This window comes from Protomyctophum parallelum (genome assembly GCF_964188405.1).
Source record: "Protomyctophum parallelum genome assembly, chromosome: 2".
In the NCBI taxonomy this organism is placed as follows: Eukaryota; Metazoa; Chordata; class Actinopteri; order Myctophiformes; family Myctophidae; genus Protomyctophum; species Protomyctophum parallelum.
In genome coordinates this window covers 26,592,450-26,616,884 of record NC_139699.1, presented here as the reverse complement: position 1 = coordinate 26,616,884, position 24,435 = coordinate 26,592,450, and the positions used below count along the sequence as shown (strand labels likewise).

General features: G+C 41.6%; 1 protein-coding gene across 2 annotated transcripts in view; it reads left to right on the top strand.

Annotated features, from left to right (window-relative positions):
• LOC310854958 (myocyte-specific enhancer factor 2A-like) overlaps positions 1–24,435 on the top strand; it is a 75,880-nt gene that overhangs the window by 24,041 nt on the left and 27,404 nt on the right. For both annotated transcript variants that reach the window (XM_083759736.1, XM_083759735.1), the window contains exons 2-3: positions 6,886–7,109; positions 20,033–20,236. In XM_083759736.1, coding sequence (XP_083615862.1) covers positions 7,056–7,109; positions 20,033–20,236 — 258 coding nt within the window. In that variant the 5' untranslated portion in view covers positions 6,886–7,055. The remainder of the gene's footprint in view (positions 1–6,885; positions 7,110–20,032; positions 20,237–24,435) is intronic.

Below are 24,435 nucleotides of genomic sequence, written 5' to 3'. Positions count from 1 at the left end.
AAGAGGGAGAGAGAGACGGGGAGAGACATGCAGCAAAGGTCGTCATGAACGGGACTTGAACACGTTACCCGCTGTCAGGACCGCTAGGCCAGTGGGCGCTCCAAAATGTATCGCATTTTAATTGCATATCAATATTTGACCTGAGAAGCTTTTTTTTCTCAATTAAAACAGATTATGAGTGAGTTGTTTTTAATATAAATTTCCCATGAGCTTCTTTGCCCATCGCGTGCACCGTTATGATCGGTACGCCTGAAATTCGTCTAGTGACAAAGGTTCCGTGGTGCAAAAACGAAGCATGATTAAAATGCGTTCATTTTTTTAATCCCGTTATTGTTTCTATAATAAATTAATCGAAATGAATCTGTTAAAAGTCCCAGCCCTACAATAATCATATCGCTGATATATAAGATTATGGTGAATTTGGCCTCTATCATACAGGATTAATTAGCATTTGAGCTGCAATTTCAGTACCCTCTATACTGATCTGATACTGATCTGTAAAGAGTACGCTCTTACTTCACGCTCACTAAGTGACACGCTGTGAGCTTGCAGATCTTCTATTTTTGAACAGCCAACGTATACATGGATGAAGTGGCTAAATGATTATGATGCGCTAACATTAACTACTTTTGCTGGGGACCCCCCTGGTACCCCTGTGGTATACAAAAGTCAAGATGTTGATATGTGTGCATATGTTTATATGTGTGCCCAAACAAGACTTTTGTGTATGTGCGTATGTGTATCTGCGTGTGGTACTGGAGAGAGGTGGCATTGTGGCAATAAAAATAATTAAAGACAATGGAAAACCATGGCAAACATGATGTACAGTAGGACTTAGGAAAGTTACAGCTGTAGCCATTGTAAAAGTTCCACTTTTTTATTGTGTGCTAGCTTAAATTACTCCTAAACTTTGGCTGCAAGAAAAGAAAATCAACAATATCGCCTCTGCTTCCTTACAAGGAATGATGTAACAAACTCACTGGCTGCAGAGAAGCTATGTTCTGCAGCTCACTCTTTCAGTCACTGCTGCAACGTAGTAAAGTTGACGAGCAGATGTTAGGCTTGTGAAAAATGTTCATATGTTTTAAAAAATATTGAAAATAGCAGATCTACAAGCTCAACATGCGTCACATTGTGAGTTTCGTGATGCCTTTTGAGCTTGTAGATCATCTACCTTCACTAACACTATTCATGTTTTTTATAGTTTAAATTATTAAATCATGTTATTTATCATATCTGCCCTGTGCACCTTTAGTTTATGAAGCCAAACAGAAACATTTCCCCCCTTTTCATGTTCCAATATTCAACGACAGTCGACAGGAACACAATTAATCCGTTAATCGAAATTATTTGAGCGACAATTGACTGTTTTTTTGCCATCTCCGTATAAATCCGTACGTTATATGCCAACTCTGTATATATGTGTAAACTTGAAACATTATTGTACTGTAAAAAGGTCTCTTTTCCTTTTGATCTTTATCCTTTTTAGTGTAATAGTATTAGTTTACTATAATTAGCACAAACACTTTATTTAGAACACACCCAAATCATATTACGTCGTACGTGTTCAATCAATTATTCAATCAAAGCAAACGGCATTAACAATATTAGTTTGCCTCTTCTACAAAAATAAATGTTACAAGTTATAAGGCTGCATTCTGGAGTGTCATCTGTCGTGCGTGCCAAGCTGTCATTCTATTGTATTATACCGTGCTTGTATTATTTCCTACCATGGAGTAACCTCATGTCAGACTATCCACCTCGGAGGAAAGTCTGGTAAGACGGGCAGTGTCGGTAGGCCAATCAGAGGCAGGCGGGGTGTTACCATGTCTAGAGATGGACGTAGAGTGTAATCATGCGTTTGAGACTCGAGAGTAGAACCAACGGTAAAAAGTAAACACTGGTTTGATTCAGTAGTCCACTATGTCATATTCAGTAGTACAAATCAACTGTCGGCTGTGTTCACGGAATGCAGCGAATCCGACTGGAAACCAGGCTAGCCCTTTGCAGAAGCACGTTGCTGGACTTTATAGAATAGGACGAGAAGCTGCAGTTTCTGCTCTGCACCGTCGTCATCTTCCTCCTCCTCATCATCATAATCATCTGGTATCGCTCAGAAAGGGGAGGAAAATAAAGGCTTTATTTTTCTATTCAGATGAAGGCCCCAAATATGAAACTAGAATATTATTAATAACACAGAACTACAGAGTGAGCCAACTCTGGACAGGAAGAGAGATGTAGGCACGCACGCACCACGCACACACGCACGCACGCACGCACGCACACACACACACACGCACGCATAAAACACACACACTGTACACACACACACACACACACACACACACACACACACACACGAACACTCCTTTTTAGAAAGTGACCAGTTGAGTGATTGTGTTACTGCTGCTGATCCTTCACCTTACACAACCTAGCTTGATTCTCTGCCCATCTGTCTGTCTGTCTGTGTGTGTGTGTGTGTGTGTGTGTGTGTGTGTGTGTGTGTGTGTGTGTGTGTGTGTGTGTGTGTGTGTGTGTGTGTGTGTGTGTGTGGGTGTGTGTGTGTGTGTGTGTGAGGGGGAGGGGGGGGGGGGGCAGCATAACTTGTTGGTTGACAGTTAAAACCATTTAATCTGTTTTGGCCTTCAGCTCATGGACTTAAATAAATGACCGACCTGTTGATAGTTGTGTGCTGTGTGTGCATGCGTGCGTGCATTTGTGTGTCAGTATCTAGATGGGTTTAATTACGGTTCAGGGGAAAACTCATTAGCTCAGTGACCTACTAAGTACCAGTCAATACTGGAGAGGAGAGGAGAGGAGAGGAGAGGAGAGGAGAGGAGAGGAGAGGAGAGGAGAGGAGAGGAGAGGAGAGGAGAGGAGAGGAGAGGAGAGGAGAGGAGAGGAGAGGAGAGGAGAGGAGAGGAGAGGAGACAGGCAGCATCCCAATAACTGAGGGGGGGGGGGGAAGTATACATTGAAGTGACACTCCGTTTCATTATAGGCCCGTTCTGAAATAGCGCACTGCAAGTGCACTGTGCAATGCAAACTAATAGGCGAGTGTGCTCCAGGGCAGTATTTCCCATCATGTGACACATTCTATCTGTCCAAAATCTCTTAAAAGAGCTACTGCAGAACTAGTTGCAGGTCCTGTTTCCTATTCTTCATGCATATTTTAATAAAATAATTGTATTACAAATAATTGTGATAAATTATGTAATAGTTTTTTTGGGGGTCTGCATTGAATGTTGGAACATATACTGTAAATACAAATTACATTTCTGTTTTCCTTTTATATTAGGCCTCATAAACAGAAATAAAATGGCACACATGAAAATAAACATAACGCAGGGCAACTTTTTAAACTGAAGAATAAGACTTCTATTATCTATCTATCTTCTACTATCTATGGAGCGCGCTTTTTCTTTCTAGGATAATCTGAATCCCTGAATCCCCAAAGTTTGTTTCGATTTACGCTTAACGATTTAATTGTGTATCTGTCATTGAACATGGGAACATTATGAATGAAAATACCATACATATAACCTCTCCGCTTCTGAAAGGGGGTGCCAACTGCCAGGTTGGAAGTGGTCAACCAGTACTAACTATTTGCACACTGCGTGATTGTTCGCCGGCCTGGCCCTGATCCCCCACTGATTCTAATCTGACTGTTGCAGGGGTGCAGAGTAGACTGCTGGAGAGTTCAGGGAGGGGTCGCCACCATTACAGATAAATACCCTTTTTTAGTCGTTAGTGGAAGTGATGAAAGCCGGCCCAATTACTAGTGTATGCTCTGAAATGTTCTGTTCTGTTGCGCTGTGCTTTGTTTTGTTTTGTTTTGTAGGCTACTGCTGAACCAGCATGCTTTCCCCCTTTCTATGCCATACCCGAACTTCCCGAAGGCAGCGAGAATTGCCCTTTTCCGAAGTCTCCTGAACTTGAACGCAGCATTTTACGTTGACAGAATTTGTTCTCTGTGTAGTAGACAACCCTGACCATGAGGTACACCATGAGGTACACCATGAGGTACACCATGAGGTACACCGCATCTCCAGTAGCTAAAGAGTGCGGTGTCGCCCCCCGAAAATAGCTGATCTAGCTAAAAAAAAGAGAAGGGAAAAGGCAGAGAATGTTAGGGAGGCAGTAGCTGAAATTCCCTAAAAAGGGCACTTTTGGCAAAAGAAACAGCGAAAATAGCTGATCTGCAAACTCAACGTGTCGCAAACCCTGCCTCTCTAACACTCTGCACGTCCCTGACACAGAGGTTCAGTGTGTTCTTCACAAACCACCATAGATGGCCAGTATTAAGACTTTGTGGGGTTTTTGGTTCTGGACAACCGCTGGTCCGATCCCACTCTGCAAAACAACCCCCATCCCCCCGCCCGGTCCACCACAGATTTGAGAGTCGACTGGATGGACGGTGCTGGAGTTGCACGGGAAAATTACACACTTGCATAATGTCCAAATGTACAGCATTGACAAATAATAACCCCAACAATCACAATAATAACAGTAGCAGAATGTGAGTACATACTGTATACCGTGCAACTCTTAGTGGCCACTGGCCGACCATAAAATAACTGGTTGCACTGGGGAAGCTGTGGACGTGTGATAGTGCTGGAGTGCGGCATTAAAGATGCATCCAGCACTCAGCCTTATTATTAAAAAAGGTTAAATAAAAGCTGCTGCATAGGAGAATTGGAATCTCCCTGCCCGTTAATCTAAACTACAGTATCTGTGCGAGCAGCAGGGCGTTTAGAATGGTGCGTTTCTTTCTTCACGCCCCCCGGTGAATGCACACTGGAGGCTTTCTAAAGAGCCAGGAGGAAATGGATTTCATGGTTGAGATAAAGAGGAGAGGGTTTTAGGTGAAGCAGAGTCTTCAGAGGAGATCCCTGGGTTCACAGATACACAGAGATACAGCCAGAGGAAGATAAACTGTTTGGAAGAAGAAGGTCACTGCGAGGCTGGAGGGAAACTATAGCCAAGTAGAGGTGTTAAACAACGCTTGCTCGAGGAAACTATGTGCACGCATGCACACACAGTGGAGCAGTGTTTCTCAAGCTTTTTCATGTCATGGACCCCCAAATTGATATGTATTTGGGAAGAGAAGATTCATGAAAACATTTTAGATATTTCTTCAAAATATCTAAAATATTTACGGCACGAAGTGGCACACTGTGCACTTTTAGATTCTGCTATTTTGACAATTTTTTTTTTTTCAAATTGCCAGCATATGCATGGATAAAGTGATGAAAATGATTGCGATCATTCTGTGATCAGAATGAAACACAAACGGAGCACGTTCCCCCAAAGGGCCAGTAAGGGCTTCACAAAAACAAAACAAAAGTTTAGAGAAACATCTTCTTAAATTCACACAGCACATGACGTTTTACTGTAATGACAACATCACCAAGAGGTACACTTGCACTGAGTGCACTGGTGTGCCCTCTTCTCGTTCGTTTATTCAGTGCACTGGGTGTGTTGTTGTTCGAAAATCTAGTGCGCTGAGCCCTACTGAGTGCCCGCACTGACCGACCCTACTCAGAAGTTTGGGTTGTTCAGTGTGAGTGCGTCACTGCAGTGTCTCGAGCGCTTCCCGGGGCCGAATGCTAAGCTAGCAAGGCAAGCATTTGGTACATCACCATACAAGTGTTCATCGTTTACCTTGGCCCATGTTTTAACTGGTTGTTCATAAATAAGCCACACTCTGTGCACTCTGTGACGTGACCACCCAGCACACAAAAAGAAAACTGAGCACATTCCCGGTGCGCATATCTGAACGCACCCAATGATATATGTTGTCCAACATCCTGACATGAGAAAGACATGAACTTTGTCATTTCAGTTTCCATTTAACAGTTAAAGTCATGAAAGCACTTTTTCCACCTTTAATGCCGAATTTAAATTGGTTCTGCTTATAACCTTTCACCATTTCAACATTTCACTACACATATTATTTGTACTACGAGAATGTGACATCAATCTTGTCTTGATCGTGTGTGTGTGTGTGTGTGTGTGTGTGTGTGTGTGTGTGTGTGTGTGTGTGTGTGTGTGTGTGTGTGTGTGTGTGTGTGTGTGTGTGTGTGTGTGCTTGTGTGCGTGCAGGTGTGTGCACGTGTGCTAATATTGATTGTGTTTTCAATTAGTTTCCCCCACAGTAATTTTATACAGTACCATTGATCCTCTTAACAGGCCAAGCTCTCAACTCTGCCCTTAAAAAGTCTTCTTAATGTTTTATACATCTGACCTCAGGGCCTTAAACCCAGCAGTGTTTAAAACATTAAATATACAGTTTCACTGGTTTTTAGTTTAGACAAAAATGTCTTCTGCACATTACGCATTACGCATTACTGCGCATGACATTGGAGTTGAATGAATAGACTTGGCATGGTATTATTGCTTCAGTTATCAGCAGGGATCAATTTGTAAAAAGCACAAAAAGGGCGGGGGACATTTTCTCAGCCTCGTAAGTTGTATATTCTTCATATTCTGTGAAAATAGCAGATCTATACTGTAGCTATTTTCGCTATTTCTGGGCGGAAAAAAGGATAAAAACATTTGCCTAAATTAGGGATATTATGGTTAACATACTAGCAGTTAACTGTTGCAGTTTAAATGCATTAAAGCATCTTCCTGCATCTGGATGTTGCCATAATAACATTCATGCAGCAAAGTCTCTTCCTAGTTCTGCAGGGCTGCAACTATAACTTTTTGGATTAATCAAATAATCTTAAAGCTAAAATGTAACTGTTGCCCAAATACTTTCAGTCAGTCAGTCAGTCAGTCAGTCAGTCAGTCAGTCAGTCACTCACTCACTCACTCACTCACTCACTCACTCACTCACTCACCCACTCACTCTATTGTCCTGTCCCTCTCTTTCTGCAGGAGGACAGACACAGATATTGGACTTCTACGGCTGACAGTGGAACTATGTGCTGAAGGTCTGACAGTGGAACTATGTGCTGAAGGTCTGCTCAGGAACGGTCACCACTGGGACGTTTACTGCTCATTCTTCATCGTTCGTCTGGTGGAGGAAACAGGAAGTGGTAATTGCCATGGGGCGGAAGAAGATTCAGATCACCAGAATAGTGGACGAGAGGAACAGACAGGTCAGACATGATATACTGTATGATATGATATGATATATGATATCGTTATTGTTGTTATAATGTTATTGCTATAATCGAACTTTTTGTGTTTTTTCTTTTCTTTTCTTTTTTTTGTAAATCAATGCCCTACTTTTACTTGATCATTCTACAGTGTAGATCTGCTACTTTTACTATTTTTGAATTTGAATCATGAAAAGTAACAGTTTTGTATGAGGTTTCCACCCGACAGAGACAACCTATTTTTGACTGTTTGTTTACCTGCGCCTCTCTGTCACTCTCTTTTGTCCTCATAATTAACTTTCAATACTCTTCTTGTCCTGGTACAATCCTTCTAGAAACACAGGAATATTTCAACATTTAACACTGTGGTTCTGACACTGCTACTTCTGTACTTATGGCATTATTGATTTAATTACTGAAGCTTACTTTATGGCTGTTCCGGATACAATTTACAATTTAGGCATATACTATACATATATATGTAGTAGACGCTCTTTATCCAGTGCAACTTACAGTAAGCAAGGTAAACACTTATACATCAAATGCAGAGAGACAGTGCTAGTACTAGTGCCTCACTAGTCACTAATCTAGGATCATAGGCAAACCAAGAACCTACAGTAGCTAAGTTTAAACAGTATAATATATTTAAAAGAAAACCTTAACTATAGAAACTGTAGGATGACAGATAAATAACTGCACCTAGGATCTGTCTTAGTGTCTTTATGACACTATCTAAATTACATTTTTACCTTTGCATGGTCATCAAGGCAAGGTCAAGTGCTACGGCCGGACCTAGGTGGAGTCTGAAGTGAGCCAGAGAGAAGAAGAGTCTGGGACATGTGGAGCGTTGTCCCGGATGTTTTAGGGAAGGTTCAGACAGCTTCCCTGTGTTAGTTGAGGAAGGGGTGCCATACCTTTGGTTAGGCCAGAATCAGTGTTTTGTACTGTTATGTGCAAGGATGACGGCAACGTCAACAGATCTCATGATCATTTAACAAAGGCGTTCCTCTCAGGGAACCATTCTGGGCACCCGCCCCACTATCAGAGGAACACAGTGGTTCTCTCAGCGCCAGTATCCGGGGACCCTGCAGACCAAGGAACCGCTGGCTTTTGTTTCCAGCTAAATAATCTGGGACACATTTAGACTCAAAGACACAGACTGAAATCAAGCTAACTACCAGGTTGAGTAGAAATCCAGTAGTAGACCCGACGAAGGGTAGAACCACCGCCATAAAGATCCCTCGAAGGCCCTTTTGCTTTTCAGAGTGGTCAGCGGTCACAGCTGGTGCTTGCTGGTGGTGAGGGCAGTAATTTGGGGTTTAGCGTCGGACCAAACGGTACCCCATCATTAGCAAGGGTGGAGTCACAGCTAGACAGATAGAGCGCATACAGTGTGGCATTTCTCAGAAGTTAGCGTTAGGACTAGAACAAACCTCTGCGGAACCCTTGTCATTTTGTTCCGACATACTTGTTGGTGATGTTATCCAAAACAAACATATAATGCATGCATATATCACTTAATCGGGATCAGATTTATTATCAGAATGACCCAGAATCATGCAGTTTATGTTTTATCTCATGGATCCCTGGAGATCTGAATACAATGAAGTAATTGATTACCATATAGTTGCATATAGCGCTGCTATCGGGCAGAAACCTCTTTTCTCCATATTCTAACTTTTTGTGTTTTTTCCTAAATGCTTACTTGAGCATACAAACGGTTGTTCCATTTGTGAAACAAGCTTGTTAATTTCTGAAACCCCTTATAGCCTATAAGCTAAAAGAGACCGTTTGTCCCCCCCCCCTCTTCTTCCCTTTCTTGTTTTACTAGACACAATGGGAACTACTGTATATGCACAAAATCGAATTTCACCCATTTTCTTACTTGTAAAACTGTGATGTGACAATAAGCCTGATTCTGATACTACAGCGTCACACAAAAGCATCAAAAGTAGCAGATCCACAAGCTTGTCGATCCTCTACTTTTGATGCTTTTGAATTTTTATCCTGAAAAAGTAACAGTTTTATTATGAGGTTTCCACCCAACCAGAGACGATAGAAGATTATGGTTTTTACGTTTTTATTAAGATTATTTTCCAATGTTAGACAAACAAAGAAACATATTTATAAAAAGGAATGAAGATGACGAATTATACATTTTACTGAGATTATATATATAAAAATAAAATAAAAACATCCCTGTAAATGAAATGTTATACAAACAATGTTTGAGTCGACTTGACTTCCCCTCCCTTGCCTCTTCATCTTCCCAGCCCGGTCCCAGCCATGCACCACACTCCTGGCCACTGGAATCCCTCTCTGTCTGTCTCCTCTATATATATCAGCCCCCTAAACACAACCAACAAATACCAGTCTGTCTGGAAGTCAGCCCTGCAGGTTCTGGAAATAGGGATGCGGCCGGGAAGTAAATATAGTTTGGGAGGGGGGTGAAGTTTATATTTGATGTTGGGTTGTCAGGCCGTTTCTGTATGGACACTGATGGCTTCGTCTAGTTTATTCGAAGGCTTCTTCGAGTCGAGTGCATCTCAAAGTCAAACTTTATCATGTCAAGGACGGCCGTGGACTGTCCTTGCTTCAAAAATTCAAAATGATTCAAAAGTTTCCAAACATTTTAGGTATTTTTCAGAAAGTTCTGCTTGTAGATCTGCTATCTTTGAATAGCCAACATATAAAGGGATAAAGTGGCTAAAATTGCACGTTAACTGGATGATGGGGCTGTGAGCCAAGAGTGAGTTGTGAGTTCAAACATTTTTATTTTAATATTTCTGCTCAGAATCATAGTAGTTGATCATTGTCTCTTATAGTGAGCACAACCATCCGTTATTTTCAAGAGGAGGTCTCAGAGAAATATTAATATCATATTAACCACATGAACCCTAGTAGGCCTTATTTTGGCATGTCATAATGTGGTGAACATCTTCAGACAAATAGCCAAATGTTTGCTGGAACCAGCTGATGCACAAGCTCACAACATGCACGTTGTAAATTTGCATATCGGCTATTTTCAACAAAGATATTTGGTGTGTAGAGCGGAGGTGGAAAAGTAGTTCCTAGTATAGACCCCTGTGGGACACCGGCTAGGCCAATGAAGTGTATACTAGGGTTTAGTGGTTAAATATGTATACCGTTGGCTATATGAGTATAAAACAGCGTATTGTTGATAAAAGGTAAACATGTATGCTCCTCAAACCCATTCCCGGGATAAATCATGGTTTTAAACAACCTTTTCCAAACCGAAAACCATAACCCTCTCAGTCCCAACATCAACATCCCTGCATCCTGAATAGGCTCTGTGCACAGCAGTCATATTGGAAAGAAATTGGGCCTCTTCCTTTCTCCCTTCACAGGTCTTACCAATGATACTAATGATGGCTCTGTTCAATATCAGGGTGCTGATATTGTGCATGTTGGCTTACTGGAAACACTCTGCCACACCGGTGGGTTTCAAACATAGTGTTAATTCCATCCTCTAGATATATTATAACAGTGTTATAATACAGTACATCAGCTATTCATTTCAACTTGCTCACCAGCGGTTGAAGCACCCGGAAGAGCGCTTTACTTCTGCATTTTTCTTGATTTGAGCACCAGATTTCAGTGCCCAAATGTGGAAGACCCACTCTGAGAGTGTGCAAATGGAATCAAATGAACCACTGTGCTACACTAAACGGAACAGAGCCTTAATTAGTATCTTTGGTAAGACCTGTGAAGGAAGTAGAATAGAATAGTCCCCAGTCCTTGGTGCGTGATTTGGAATCCCACCAAAGCTCCAGGGTCCCACCGCGCCGTTCCAGCATCCAGGACCCGCCTTACCATGTGTTTGATTGGCTCCCGGGCAGGCATAGTTTTACTGAGGTTAGGGTTATAGGGCTAAGGTTAGGTGTTTTTTTGTCACTTTATTTGCACACACGTGAAATTTGTCCTTTGCATTTACCTGCATCCTATAACAACTAGGAGCAGTGAGCAGCCATTCTACGGTGCTTGGGAGCTATTAGGGGTTAAGAGCCTTGCTCAGGGACACACATGCACACACTGCTGTCCTGGAAACAAACCTGGGACAACCAGGGCCGCTGGCTGCCCGGGCAGGCTCACTAACCACTCGGCTATGGCCGTCCCCAGAAATATTTTGTTTCCCCATCCAATATGGCTGCTGTGCATATAGAGCCTATTGCAGCCCCTGCTCACTAGTCTGGGTACACTCCTATTCCCACAACCAATAACCTAATGCAACGCCATAAAACTAAAATGAATTGTTTGTGTTTGGATGAATAATTTATGCTGTGTCAGAATTTGGAGCGGTGATAACTATTGCTAACTATTGCTGCTCATCCGCCCTCACAGTACTGCTCATCTCCCTCTCTGATTGGTTGGCTCTTCCATATGAATCATAGTTAATTGGCTAAAGTTATGTCTCTCTGACCCTCTGTGGAGTATGTTTCTCCAGGAACTGTTGACTCATCATGATGCTGTCAGGTTCTGAGTTGGGAGAGACAAACATTAAGCTGCGTTGTACTGTGTGTGTGTTTCAGATATTAATTTCACGACTGGGATTGGCCTGGGGTATCATCATTACAAGAATATAAATAATGCATAAAAAATATGCCCATGAAAGCTACAATGCAATAAGTAAGCTTTTCTTTTCTTTTTTCTTTTTGAATAGGTGACCATTCGGCAAAAATAGCAGATCTACAAGCTCAGCTTGTGAGCTTTTAGATATTATTTTCAACAAAGAGATTTGGTGTACTGTAGATAAAGGGGCAGACCGAGTACAGAGCCCTGGGGGACACCGGTCAACTGAGTATAGGGTTTAAGTGGTTACATAACGCTATCATTGATTGAACGCCATCATGATTTTCACACATAAAATGTTTTTGTTGTTGTTGAGGTAACCCGACCAAAGAACATCGAGCAGTCGATGCAAGGTCAAGGTACTAAACATACAAGACTAATTTTAGTAGAATATTACACTGCAGAACATAGAGTATAGACATATCAGACTTAACTACTCTAAGTATGTTTTGTCATTCACCGATTCTATAGATGTTAGTCTACGACACCGCAGGTGAGGTCGGGTGTGTGTGGGGTGTGTGTGTGTGGGGAGGGGAGGGGGTGCACTGGGCGTGCCAACATTTTTAACTAAAATATTTTCAGATGACAGTCCGCAGCCATGTCATTTTGGGGGTCCCGTTTGAGAACCACTGGGCTAAGGCAGTAATGTTTAATCTACACACCAAGTTCCTCAGAGCTCATTTGAACTCTGGAGAGTTGTTTCTCAGAACATTGTGGTGAAAACATAACGTCATCACGTCCACGATGCAACTCCCTCCCAGCATGTTGTTGTAACCTGATGAGTCATGCTGTGAGGGTAAATAATGACGGGGTAGTGACAGTACTACGGTCAAAACACGGAGGGGTCAGAGAGGTCATACGGGTCAGAGCAGCTTGTGTGTTGGTGATGACCGGCTCAGAGAGAGAGGCCTGTGACTCACCGGAGCCCAGCATGTGGACACGGACACATACTAGACCAAGTCCGTTGACTGATGCACTCACTGTATGTTGGCTTCATAAACCAGGCCTGCATGGCACGTCTACAACTGGTCCAAAATGCTGCGGCGCGTGTCCTAACTGGAACACGCAGGCGTGACCGCAGTGACCACATTACACCTGTTCTGGCCTCTCTTAACTCTTCATTTTATCTTTAAATCACTGAACGGACTGGCACCTCAGTATCTCTCTGATCTCATAAAGGTTTATACTCCCTCAAGGCCATTGTGGTCTGCAGGCCAGTTGAATCTTGACGTCAAAAAAGGCACGTTTAAAGACCAGAGGTGACCGAGCATTTTCTGCCATAGCCCCCAAATTGTGGAATGAGCTCCCCTCCCATGTCAAACTGGCCCCCGCCATCGAGACATTTAAATCTCACTTTTAATTCTGAGAGTTTCTGTGGGTTTTGTTTGGCTTTGTTGTTATGTGTTCTTTTTTTGTACTGTCTGGTCTTGCTGTTGTTTTTGCTTTACAGTGTATTTAGCTTTTTAACTTTCTGTACAGCACTTTGTAAACCTTGAGTTGTGAAATGTGCTATACAGTTCAATATCAATATACAGTGGATTTGATTTAATTGATCAGGCCAATATTTGAATTATTTTGATGTCATGATGGCAGACAGTGGCTTTGTGGTTAGAGTGTCCGCCCTGAAACTGGGAGGTCGGGGTTTGATCCCCGGCCGGGTCATGCCAAAGTCTGTAAAAATGGGACCCAATGCCTCCCTGCTTGGCACTCAGCATCAAAGGGTTGGATTGGGGGGTCAAATCTACTAATCAAATGATTCCCGAGCGTGGCACGGCTGCAGCTCACCGCTCCTTGGCTGTGGCTCACCGCTCCAAGAGATGGGTCAAATGCGGAGAACAAATTTCACTGCAGTAACGTGTGTGACAAATCGTATGACTTTGACTTGACTTTGACTTTGATGATGGGTATCTGCAAAATATGCAGCTGATGTGTCCTGATTTATGTAATTTTCAATCTCTTTATTTTTGGCATCGTCCAAAAAAAGCCCAAAATAGCATTTTTACAGGATTATCCAAACATCAGGGCAACGTTCGGGCTCTACTTCGTACCTGTTCTGTGTTGAGACAGCAGACAGTACACAGTAGAGAAGAGAAGACATCCCAATTAATTATTTATTCGGCAATTGAGCCACGAGCCACCAGAGTTTTAGCCTCTAAGACCAAAGCCTTACAATATTTTGTTGTCGTATAAGGTTTTGTTCACAATTCCTGTATTGATGTGCTATCATAGGCGAGGTAACATAACAATTCTTATATATTCATTCTCTAATTGTGTAGACTTCTTGTAAATTAAGTAATGCAGATGCTTAACAATAATAACTCTTGAAAGCGTAAAATGAAATTTGGTTTAATTTTACACTCTCATGAGTTAAAGGTGTAGTGAAATGAAAAATACCATCTCTCCATCATTTAGCTGGGGGACCACCCGGAACCCTTTCAAGAACCACTGGTGGTCCCCAGACCACTGGTTGAGAAGCACTGCTCTAGAGGGCAGCATACTTAGCAGAGCCTAACAGAGCCTTCTAGCCAGGCAGCTGTTAGGAGATGACAGCCGTACTCATGAGAGCATTCTTACTTTTACATATTTCATAACTCTGAGGAGAGAGAGTGGTGCAGCATGAGAGAGAGGGAGAAACCGAGTGTCTGTCTGTCTGTCTGTCTGTCTGTCTGTCTGTCTGTCTGTCTGTCTGTCAGTCAGTCTGTCAAAAGGCTCCATATGCACAGTAGCCATATAGGTAGGAAATTGGGCCTCTTCCTTACTAGGTGTTACCAATGATAGTTTTTTTTTTTTTTTTTAAGATATTTTTTTGCGGCTTACGCCTTTTATTGATTTTTGAAGGGACAGACAGTAGGCTGACAGGAAACGGGAGAGAGATGGGGGGATGACATGCAGTAAAGGCTGTGTCGGGTCCGGGAGTCGAACCCGCGGCACACTGCGACTGGATTACCAGTCCGGTGCCCAGACCGTTACGCTACGGCCTGGGCCCAATGATAGTTTATTGATGAAGTTTATTATTATATTTATTGAAATATAGTGAAAAATGTTAACTGGTCAACTGTGTGTCTTGAGGAGGACCCAGAAGTCGCTTTGGGGATATTCATGAAATCATTTTTGCAGATTGTAGACAAACATGCTCCAGGAAAACAACTGTCAGGGCGCCCTCTGGATTGATCTCAAATCAGGCGTGACCAAGCTAAAAAGTTGTCTGACTCATCTGGTTTGCTGTCTCACAGAATGGAATACCGTAAACTAAGAAATCATGTAACTAAAATAAATAGAGGCAAAAAGAAAGAATATTATATGAATAAAATCAATGACTCCACAAATAATGGAAAACAATTATGATATTAAAATATTCAATCAAATAATGGGAAGATCTGCATACCAGACTAACTCATTTATTGAAATCAATGGAGAGTTTCTGACTAAACCAGCTGAAATTGCCACATACTTTAAGAACTACTTTACAAGCAAGGTTGAAACTCTTAGAGAAAATATGCCACCATCTGATGGCTCCTCCTCATGCAAAATAATTGAAAATCACATAATGAATGGTAAAAACTGTAAGTTTGATTTTGTGCAAGTAAGTAGCTTTGACATTGAAAACTTGCTGTCATCACTGCCATGTGACAAACCTGCTGGTACTGACATGTTAGACAGTAAACTGTTAAGAATTGCATCATCCTATATATCTAATCCGATTAGTCACATTTTTAATAGGTGCTTAACCTATGGAGTTTGTCCTAAGGCTTGGAAGGAGGCAAAGATCATTCCTTTGCCCAAGGATAAAAATAAACAATTCGCAGGGCCAAACAGTCGGCCAATAAGCTTCCTGTTCTGAGTAAATTAATGGAAAAGGTAGTTTTTAAGCAAATTCAAGAATATTTTATCTATAACAAATTGATCACTAGTTCCCAGCACTCTTATAGGCAAGGTCATTCCACGTCAACTGCTTTAGCTCAGTTGACTGATGACTGGCTGACTCAAATGGACATCAAGAAGATGGTTGGCACTGTCTTGCTTGATTTTAGTGCTGCATTTGATGTCATAGACCATGGCATAATGATATCTAAACTAAGAAAATATGGATTTAGCAATATGGCACTTGATTGGATGGTGAGCTACTTATCGGAGAGATCACAGAGAGTGTTTTTTAATGGTAGCCTATCCGAATGCAAGTATAATTATTGTGGGGTTCCTCAAGGAAGCTGTTTGGGTCCTTTACTTTTCATTATTTTGTGTTGCTATGAACACCAATATGGTAATGTATGCTGATGACACAACTCTGTATAGTACTGACCCTTCATTAAATGAGTTAGTGAGTAATTTAAATCTGGATCTTGAGAGGGTACAGTATCTAACTGGGTGAAAAATAACAAACTAGCACTGAATGTTGCCAAAACAAAAAGTATTGTTTTTGGCACAAGGCATATGCTTATTGGTGACCCTCAGCTGCATCTATCAATGTCAGTTATACCAATAGAACAGGTTAAGAAAACTAAACAGCTTGGAGTTTTACTGGACAGCTGTTTGTCATGTCATATTGATGGCATTGTAACTAAAATGGGTAGAGGTATAGCCATGGTCAGGAAGTGCTCCACATCCTCAGCGGCGACTCAAGCAGACCTGAACAAACTACAACTTGTTCAGAACCGAGCTGCTAGACTCGAACTTCATTGTTCTACTCGCACAAATATTGAATATATGCAAACTCCATTGCAGTGTCCTCAATCATAACACCAGAATTGCCAGCCTCTGTCATTTAACACTCCCTGCTCCAAAAACGAATCCCCTTAAACAAACTGTTATGTATCGATCAATATCATTTTGGAACATATGTTACCACCTCACATTAATATAACACAAAATAAACTATCTTTCAAATATTCTTTAAAGGAAAACTTGTTACAGCTGACCACATGACCATAATGTTTCTTGATTGATGATTCGTATTATGTTGCATTTAATTTTATAGAATAAATTGTAATTATGTATTTTCATGTATTTAATCTTGTTGAATGTATTTGTAATTATGTATTTATGTACTTTTTGTATGCATTTTATATGGACCCCAGAAAGATTAGCTGTCGCCCCGGCGTCAGCTAATGGGGATCCATTCAATAAACAATAGCCTACTAATGAAGGCTGTGTTCCGTTTCTTGTAGCACAGTGGTTCTCAAACGTTACCCACCCCGTAAGGGGCCATTAGGAACCTCCTGAAGGAACCATAGGGTCCCTGGACCACACTTTGATACCCAATGGTTTAGCGGAGTGTTTCCAGTGAGCCATGCATGCACAATATTAGCACCCTGACTCTGTTTGAACAGAATGGTACAGAGCCCGTTTTTGCCCTGATGGCAGTTGCCTTTTAATCCATTTTGGGCGGGAGGGAACCCCTTTTGGTGTTAGCATTATGTTATGCTTTAGCTATTGAAAAATAGCAGATCTACAAGCTCATAGCGCGCCACCGAGTGTCGCGCTAAGAGCTTGTAGGTCTGCTATTTAAAAAAAATCCGTGAGCACCATTTATGCCTTTTACTATAGTTACTTTTTTACCTCCTTTGAGCACCTCTCTCTGTCTGTCTGTCTGTCTGTCTGTCACTATCCGTTTATCTGTCTGTATGTCTTATCTGTTGTGTTGTGCATCTGTCTAGCCAACTCCCTGCTTATCAAATGCCGCCATAGCACATTTTCCCTCTGCTTCTCTAAATTTAAAAATAAATGTTCTGTGCCCACTGGATGAACCCAGTGACACTTCACCTACACTCCCCTTTGCGACCTCTACGACCTCGCTAGTGCTAGCTTGGCTAATAAGCCAGACTAATATCACACAACGCGTTATCCGACAGACAATTTTTTTTTTGCCAACGGCTGATTCGGTCTGGCTTATTTGCCAGGCTACGCTAGTGCAGCTATACAGTAGCATCTATGTACATTGTGAACTATAAGGTTTCAGGCATAATACGGATAACCGACATTAACCCATTTAGACCTGATGTAACCTGTACGTTGTTATAACTTTCATGCCGGGATCTGCCTCTGTGTCTCATGCACCTCTGTGTCTTAGAGTAGACAATACGATTAAAAAAAAAGCGTTTTTAGAATTCAGGTCTCAGGTCTAAATGCGATAAAATACACAAGAAACACATTGTGTGTATTATTTTCTAAGAGGAGGTGTCTAATAATAATAATAATAATAATAATAATAATAATAATAATAATAATAATAATAATAATAATAATAATAATAATAATAATAATAATAGGTTAATATTTTCTGAAAATGTGGCCAAACATTGGAACCACAAGCTCACAACGCCAGTCAATAGGTTTGAAAATCGGCTACATACTGTATACGACAAAGATATTTTGTAGAGGGGGGGAAAGTAGTGTTCCAGTATAAACCCCTGTGGGACACCGGCCATAGGGTTTAGAGGTGCATTTGGCTATATGAATATAAAACCAAGAAACACTTAAATTATACCCTGTTGAAAATATGACCTCATTACATTATGGAGATTAGCGGTCCATTTAATGGGGGAAAAGAAGTATAAATTGTACTTAACACATTTTTCCTTTTTTTTTTTCTTCTTTTTTTTTTACATGTTAGACACACCTCTTAATTGTTAAAACAGACATTGTGATGGCAGAGCAGGTCACATGAAAACACTTTGGCTCTACATGCAAATATGAATCATTCAAGTCTTTTCTTTTATAGTTGTCGTTTCTGTCCTTTCCTCACTTGAGAGCTTGTCTTTTAAAAGTTGCACAGGGCACATATTATGACAAAGAGCTAGTTCTACTATTTCCAATCGTTTTTTTAAATATAGGAACATTTATGACGAGTATGCAAAATAACTACGATTAATTATTACGTAGATGCCTATCTATGTAATAATTGTGACTGGGTGTTAGGTACTTTCTTTCTTTCTCTTTCTTTGTCTTTACTTTTTGTCTTCTCTGTCTGGTTATGGATCATGTTACAGGCAGATCCATCTATTAAATCTCTCTCTCTCTCTCTCTATCTATCTCTCTCTCTCTCTCTCTATCTATCTCTCTCTCTCTCACTACTGTATTATTTATACTGTACTGCTGTCTGTCCCTCCACAGTATTTATCTAATATAGTGTAAAAAGTACTACACTACACTACCCTGCCACAAGGTCGATTTAAAAAAAGAAAGAAAGTTCACTTCCAAATTGTCCTTTTATCCTGTATTCTGTATTTTGTTTCAGTTTTTTTTTAAATTTTGTATAGAAATAAAGACAGCTTTCCTGTCATTAGCAGGAATAGGGTAGTTGAAGCAGTGTTCCTATCTTGCATTATGGGGACATAATCTATAGACATGCAGCAGTATCCGTCCACCCTTAAATCCCCCACTCATCGATTAGATTAATTACGGGTTGGATGGTCCTCCCTGGCAGAGAGGCGAGAACTGCACTCACACCTGTTCTTGTATAAAGCCATGCTTGGAAATTGTCCTAGATACATTTAATCATTTCTGAAATGGGACTCTGAACCCTACCACACCCGATCAAGTCATTTCCCCAAATTCAAGGTACCAAACGTTAAATTTGACAACTTTGGTACCGTTGAGGCGTTTTAAAACCTTGGTGAGCATACAGATCCACACAATATGTATCTGTTTTGAGATTGTTTTGACATTTGTGTTGACTCTTATTAGTAAACCTTATATATTTCACATGTATGCCTTTTTTTCTTTTTCGTAATCTTCTGATGTATTGTGATGTTTTATGTCATATTGTATTACACAACGACACTGTGAATGAGTTTACTTAGTGAAATTTCGAGAATAGATAACATTTGAATGAATGAATTGTCTCGAGTCATGATTGGATCAAATTGATAGTGTTCGGCACTGAAAATGTATTTTTTTTTATTAAAGCACTGGAGAAAAGGGGAGAGCCCTGTTATTGAACAAACACTCTATATATCAATGATTGATGATGATCAGAATATAGAGCTCCCAAAACAAATGAATGACGACACCGACCATTCCTCTTTGTTTCACAAAGTTAGGACTTGGCCATACAAAATATCATTTTATTTAGCTTTTTCATCCATGGAATAGGTCCTTAGTATATTTTCTGTACATTGTCCGCACGGACAATATTAATATCCTATGTTAACCACATTTTATCAGTCATGAGGTTTTATTTTTGCTTTAAACAATGTGAACCAAACACACAGCTGTTTGACATACAAAACACACCACCTTTGGTTATAAACAAAACAATGGTGACACCAACCGTCCCGGATCCGTACTCAGTCTGTCATTCCAATCATGTCCTCTGTTGTGTGTGCCTCCTCCAGGTGACCTTCACCAAGAGGAAGTTCGGCCTGATGAAGAAGGCCTACGAGCTGAGCGTGCTGTGTGACTGTGAGATCGCCCTGATCATCTTCAACAGCACCAACAAGCTGTTCCAGTACGCCTCCACGGACATGGACAAGGTGCTGCTCAAATACACAGAGTACAACGAGCCGCACGAGAGCAGGACCAACTCCGACATCGTGGAGGTGAGTAGAGCCGTATATCTGTGCTATGGTAGATGTTCTTTATTAATTTATATCGTATCGTAGCCTTTATTGGGGTCATCCCTTATGTTCCACGGGTTCTAAATAGGATTCTTTTAGGGGATTGCAGTCTGAAATGTCGGAGAACCACTGCATCTGGGAAGCGAAGCTGTGTTGATCTCCAGTGGTACATTTATGTCGCTCTGTGAGCCTAGTGTTGCTTCAGGTCGTGTGTGACCCAGGCACGTGCACACACACACATCAAAGGACCCAGGCACGTGCACACACAGGCATCAAAGGGGGCTTGAGCCCCTGCCCTTTTAAGCGTATGTAAAGAACTGCCCTCTCCAGACCATGAATGCAGCAACTATGGTGAAAGAAATGCCCTTTCCATGCCATACCTGGAGGCAGCATTCAGGAGAGTAGCTTTTTCCCAGAACTTGAACACAACATTTTACGTTGAAAGATTTTGTCCTCTGTGTAGAAATGCATGTTGTACGCCCCCAAAACAGCTGATCTACAGGGGTCTTTGAGGGAGTTCCAGGGGGTCCCCAGCTAGATGATAGTTTGGAACCAAATGGACCCTTATGGGTCTGTAACTCTGAGAGTGTACAAATGGAACCGAATGGACCCGTTCCATTTGTACACTCTCAGAGTTAAATTAACATTGATTTCACAAAATAAATTGGGGGTCCCAGAGATATAAATGCCATTAAATGGTGGTCCATAGACTAATGGATGTCAAATTGGGGGTCCTTGAAATTAAACGGGTTGAGAATCACTGCTATTGAGCCGTATAGAAATCTTGTCTTATGGGGGTCCCTGGCATATTTTTTCAAATGGGGGTACGCGGGCCAATTAGTGTCAATTTGGGGGGTCCTTGACATGAAAAGGTTTGGGAACCACCTATCTACAAGGCGTTGTGAGCTAGTTTTTTTCTTTTCGAATGGTGCCCTTTTAGGGAATTTCACACCTGAAACTTTGCCTGAAACTAAATAACCCAACTTGGGTTATTTTCTAACCCCCCCACATGGCTTACAAAGGGACCGATTCAATGGGTTATCAAAGGTACAGCCGACCTTGAGAATGAACACCTCTCTATGGTTTTCATTTACAACAATAACATCAGGGGTGTTAGCTGAAATGTTAGAGAACACAGAATCATCATTACACAGGTTAAACATCCTCGGCTTCACAGTAGAATGCTTATAAAACATGATGGAGAACCTGAAAATGGAAGAGATGTCTTTCGATTTCGAATCCACTATTCTGTCACTATCTTATGTAAAGGCCCCTGTAAACATGGCAACCATTTAAGATGTGGGACATGGTTTCAGCTTTTTGTTCATGGCCATGATGGATACAGTGAGGAGCATGATTGCCTGGAAACCAGATGGAGAGATTAAGTTTAGAAGGTAGAACCTGTAATCTCGCTTTCAAAGTAAAAACAACAATGCACTCATCAATGGCAACATTTTTTAACACAGAGTGAGAGACAGAACTCAGAGGCAGCACATGCCATTTAGGTCTGGCCAGTCCGACCACACACCAAAGCCAGGAGAGCGACTGTCCAGCGAAGCATTATAAACCCATTCAAAATTGGGGACCCCCAGAACACCCTCACCTTTACTGTGGAATAGAATGTCACGTGTTGTGTGTGTGTTTAGCTTTAGGCCATTCCATTGTCTCACTAACTGTACAGTTTTGTCAGTCACATCACGTAGTGACTTTCGTGGAACATGTACATTGGAGAATACACACACACACACACACACACACACACAGCGACTTTATCAGCCTGTTTCCCTGCTTCCAACAACTCTCACCACCAGCTAGATTTGCCTTTTTATGATCCATTTCTCTCTGCCCTGCTCCGCCATAAAACGTCCCGAAGCGAATCACGAGTTGTTGCAGGCAGCGCTGTAAAAAGTTCTAATGAGTCCAATCCATTGTGTTTATAAGACTGCTGTGTGTGAATTCAGAGCAGACTAGACTCATGTCTGGAGTGACGTCTGCACTTTGTCTGTCTGTCTGTCTGTCTGTCTGTCTGTCTGTCTGTCTGTCTGTCTGTCTGTCTGTCTGTCTGTCTGTCTGTCTGTCTGTCTGTCTGTCTGTCTGTCTGTCAGGCTGTCAGGCTGTCAGGCTGTCAGGCTGTCAGGCTGTCTTTTATACACTTTTATTTCTGCTGCATTCACACGGGCAGATGCAATGTTTGTAAAATCTGTTGCTTACATGGTCGTTGACATCATTAAGCATGCGTCCATACTACATAGTGACGTGTGTCATTGCAGCTACAGTTGTAGCTTTGAAGCTTTGCATCTGGAAGTTGAACCCAGCCCAGCTTCAATTTGTATCTTTGTAGCTTTTACAGCAGCTACAAAGGTCGGATGCATCTTTGCATCTTCATGTCGCTGACTTTCATTGGCAATGAATGGTAGACTGTATCTTTGCATCTGCCCGTGTGAATGAGGAATTAGGCATTTATCAGATGCTCTTCATCCAGAGTGGCTTACTAATAAACACATACATCAAATGCATAGAGACAGTGTAGTGATGGTAGGTAAACCAAGAACCAAGAATCATAATTCGTATTTTTTTTTAAGATAATTTTATTTATTAGACACACATGTCATACAATTCTTTCTTTTGGAGCGGTGCCCAACACGCAGCTGTCTGTCTGTCTGTCCCCGTGTATGTATGTCCATTTCAGCATGGACAGCTGCAGTAGCGCTATGTGACCTGGGGTGGCACTGTTGGGCAGCGCACACATAGAAATTAAATTTGTTGCTGAAGTTCATTGGAGCGACCTACCTGCAACAAGAGGAGGAAGTAAAGCTGTGTCGCTGCCGGTCGCTTCCACTAACCCCTCCCCCTTTATCATACAACTACAGCTGTGGGTGTGGCTTCAGTTCAGGTGGATCACCACCGAATACTGGACTACTCGCCCCGGTGCTTGCCCGTTTTTCCTCCCGGAATTTTCCCCAGTGAGGGGGATAACTTTGTAATATGCTATTGGCTGTTTGTATTCTTTTTGGAAAAATATAAAAAGATACTCCTGTGGAAAGGCTATATTATTTGACTTATATTGAACCTATAAACAATTTAGTATTATTTAGTATATGTAAGGTTTTGCCCCCTCAAATGGTACCTCGTCAGATAATCCCCACATATCCTACAACAACTTCTGTGAACAGACTTCACTGTAGTAGCTTTTCATAAATTATATTTGTACTTAGGCTGTTCTGCTGTCATGAAAGTTCATAGTTAGAGAAATTCAAAGTCCAGCCGTCTGCTGTCCAGCCTCTCCCACCCCTCACTGGGGAAAATTCTGGGAGGAAAACAGAAACGGGGCGAGTAGTCTTGTTACCATCACCACCCATCACCACCCACCAGGCAAACCAGGCATACTTAATGAACTGGTGGGCGTGTCCACATAAAAGCATGATTTTAACAAATACTGTACACTTTTTTGAAAAGATTATACCTCCTTATATAACAATAAGACCTGATGATCATGTTTTAGGGTGGAAAAAAATCACGGCACTCCATCTTTAACCACTACTAGGCCATCAGCCGCTCTGATTAACTGCATCTGGTGTGGACCCCAGAACACCTCAGCTACAAAGTGTGATTATAGTACATCCGGGAGCATTTTGGGGCTAAGTGCCTTGCTCAAGGGTGTCGTTGTGGTGCAGTGAGTGCAGCACATATTGTCTTATAACCACAGCCTGGCTTGGGATTTGAACTGGCAACGTCCAACCGCCTGTGTGTGAACTCACAAAATAGTTCACAACCAATAAAAAAAAAACTGATTTTCCAGGTGCAGTGCCAGTGTCATCATAGTGAAGTCAAAATTTTTTATCAGAAACAGGAACAGGCCAACCACACAGGAGATAAAGATATCAATAAAACACCTCCCAACGGCTCTATGTATCTTGTGTCAACAACACACAGAGCTGTAAACTTTGGATATTCTGCTGCCGTCTCTCAAGTGGCATTTTGAAGTGGTGTGATTTATATCCTCCAACGCAAGCTGTGAAAATAAAGCCCAGGCTCAGAGCCCAGAGCCAACAATGGCTACTTTTAAATGATGGGGGCTCTACAATGTATGTATGTCCCTCAATACTGACTCTATGCCCACTACCTATACTGACTCCAGCAGTGGTCCTGAATCTGGGGTCCGCGGACCATTTTGGGGCGAC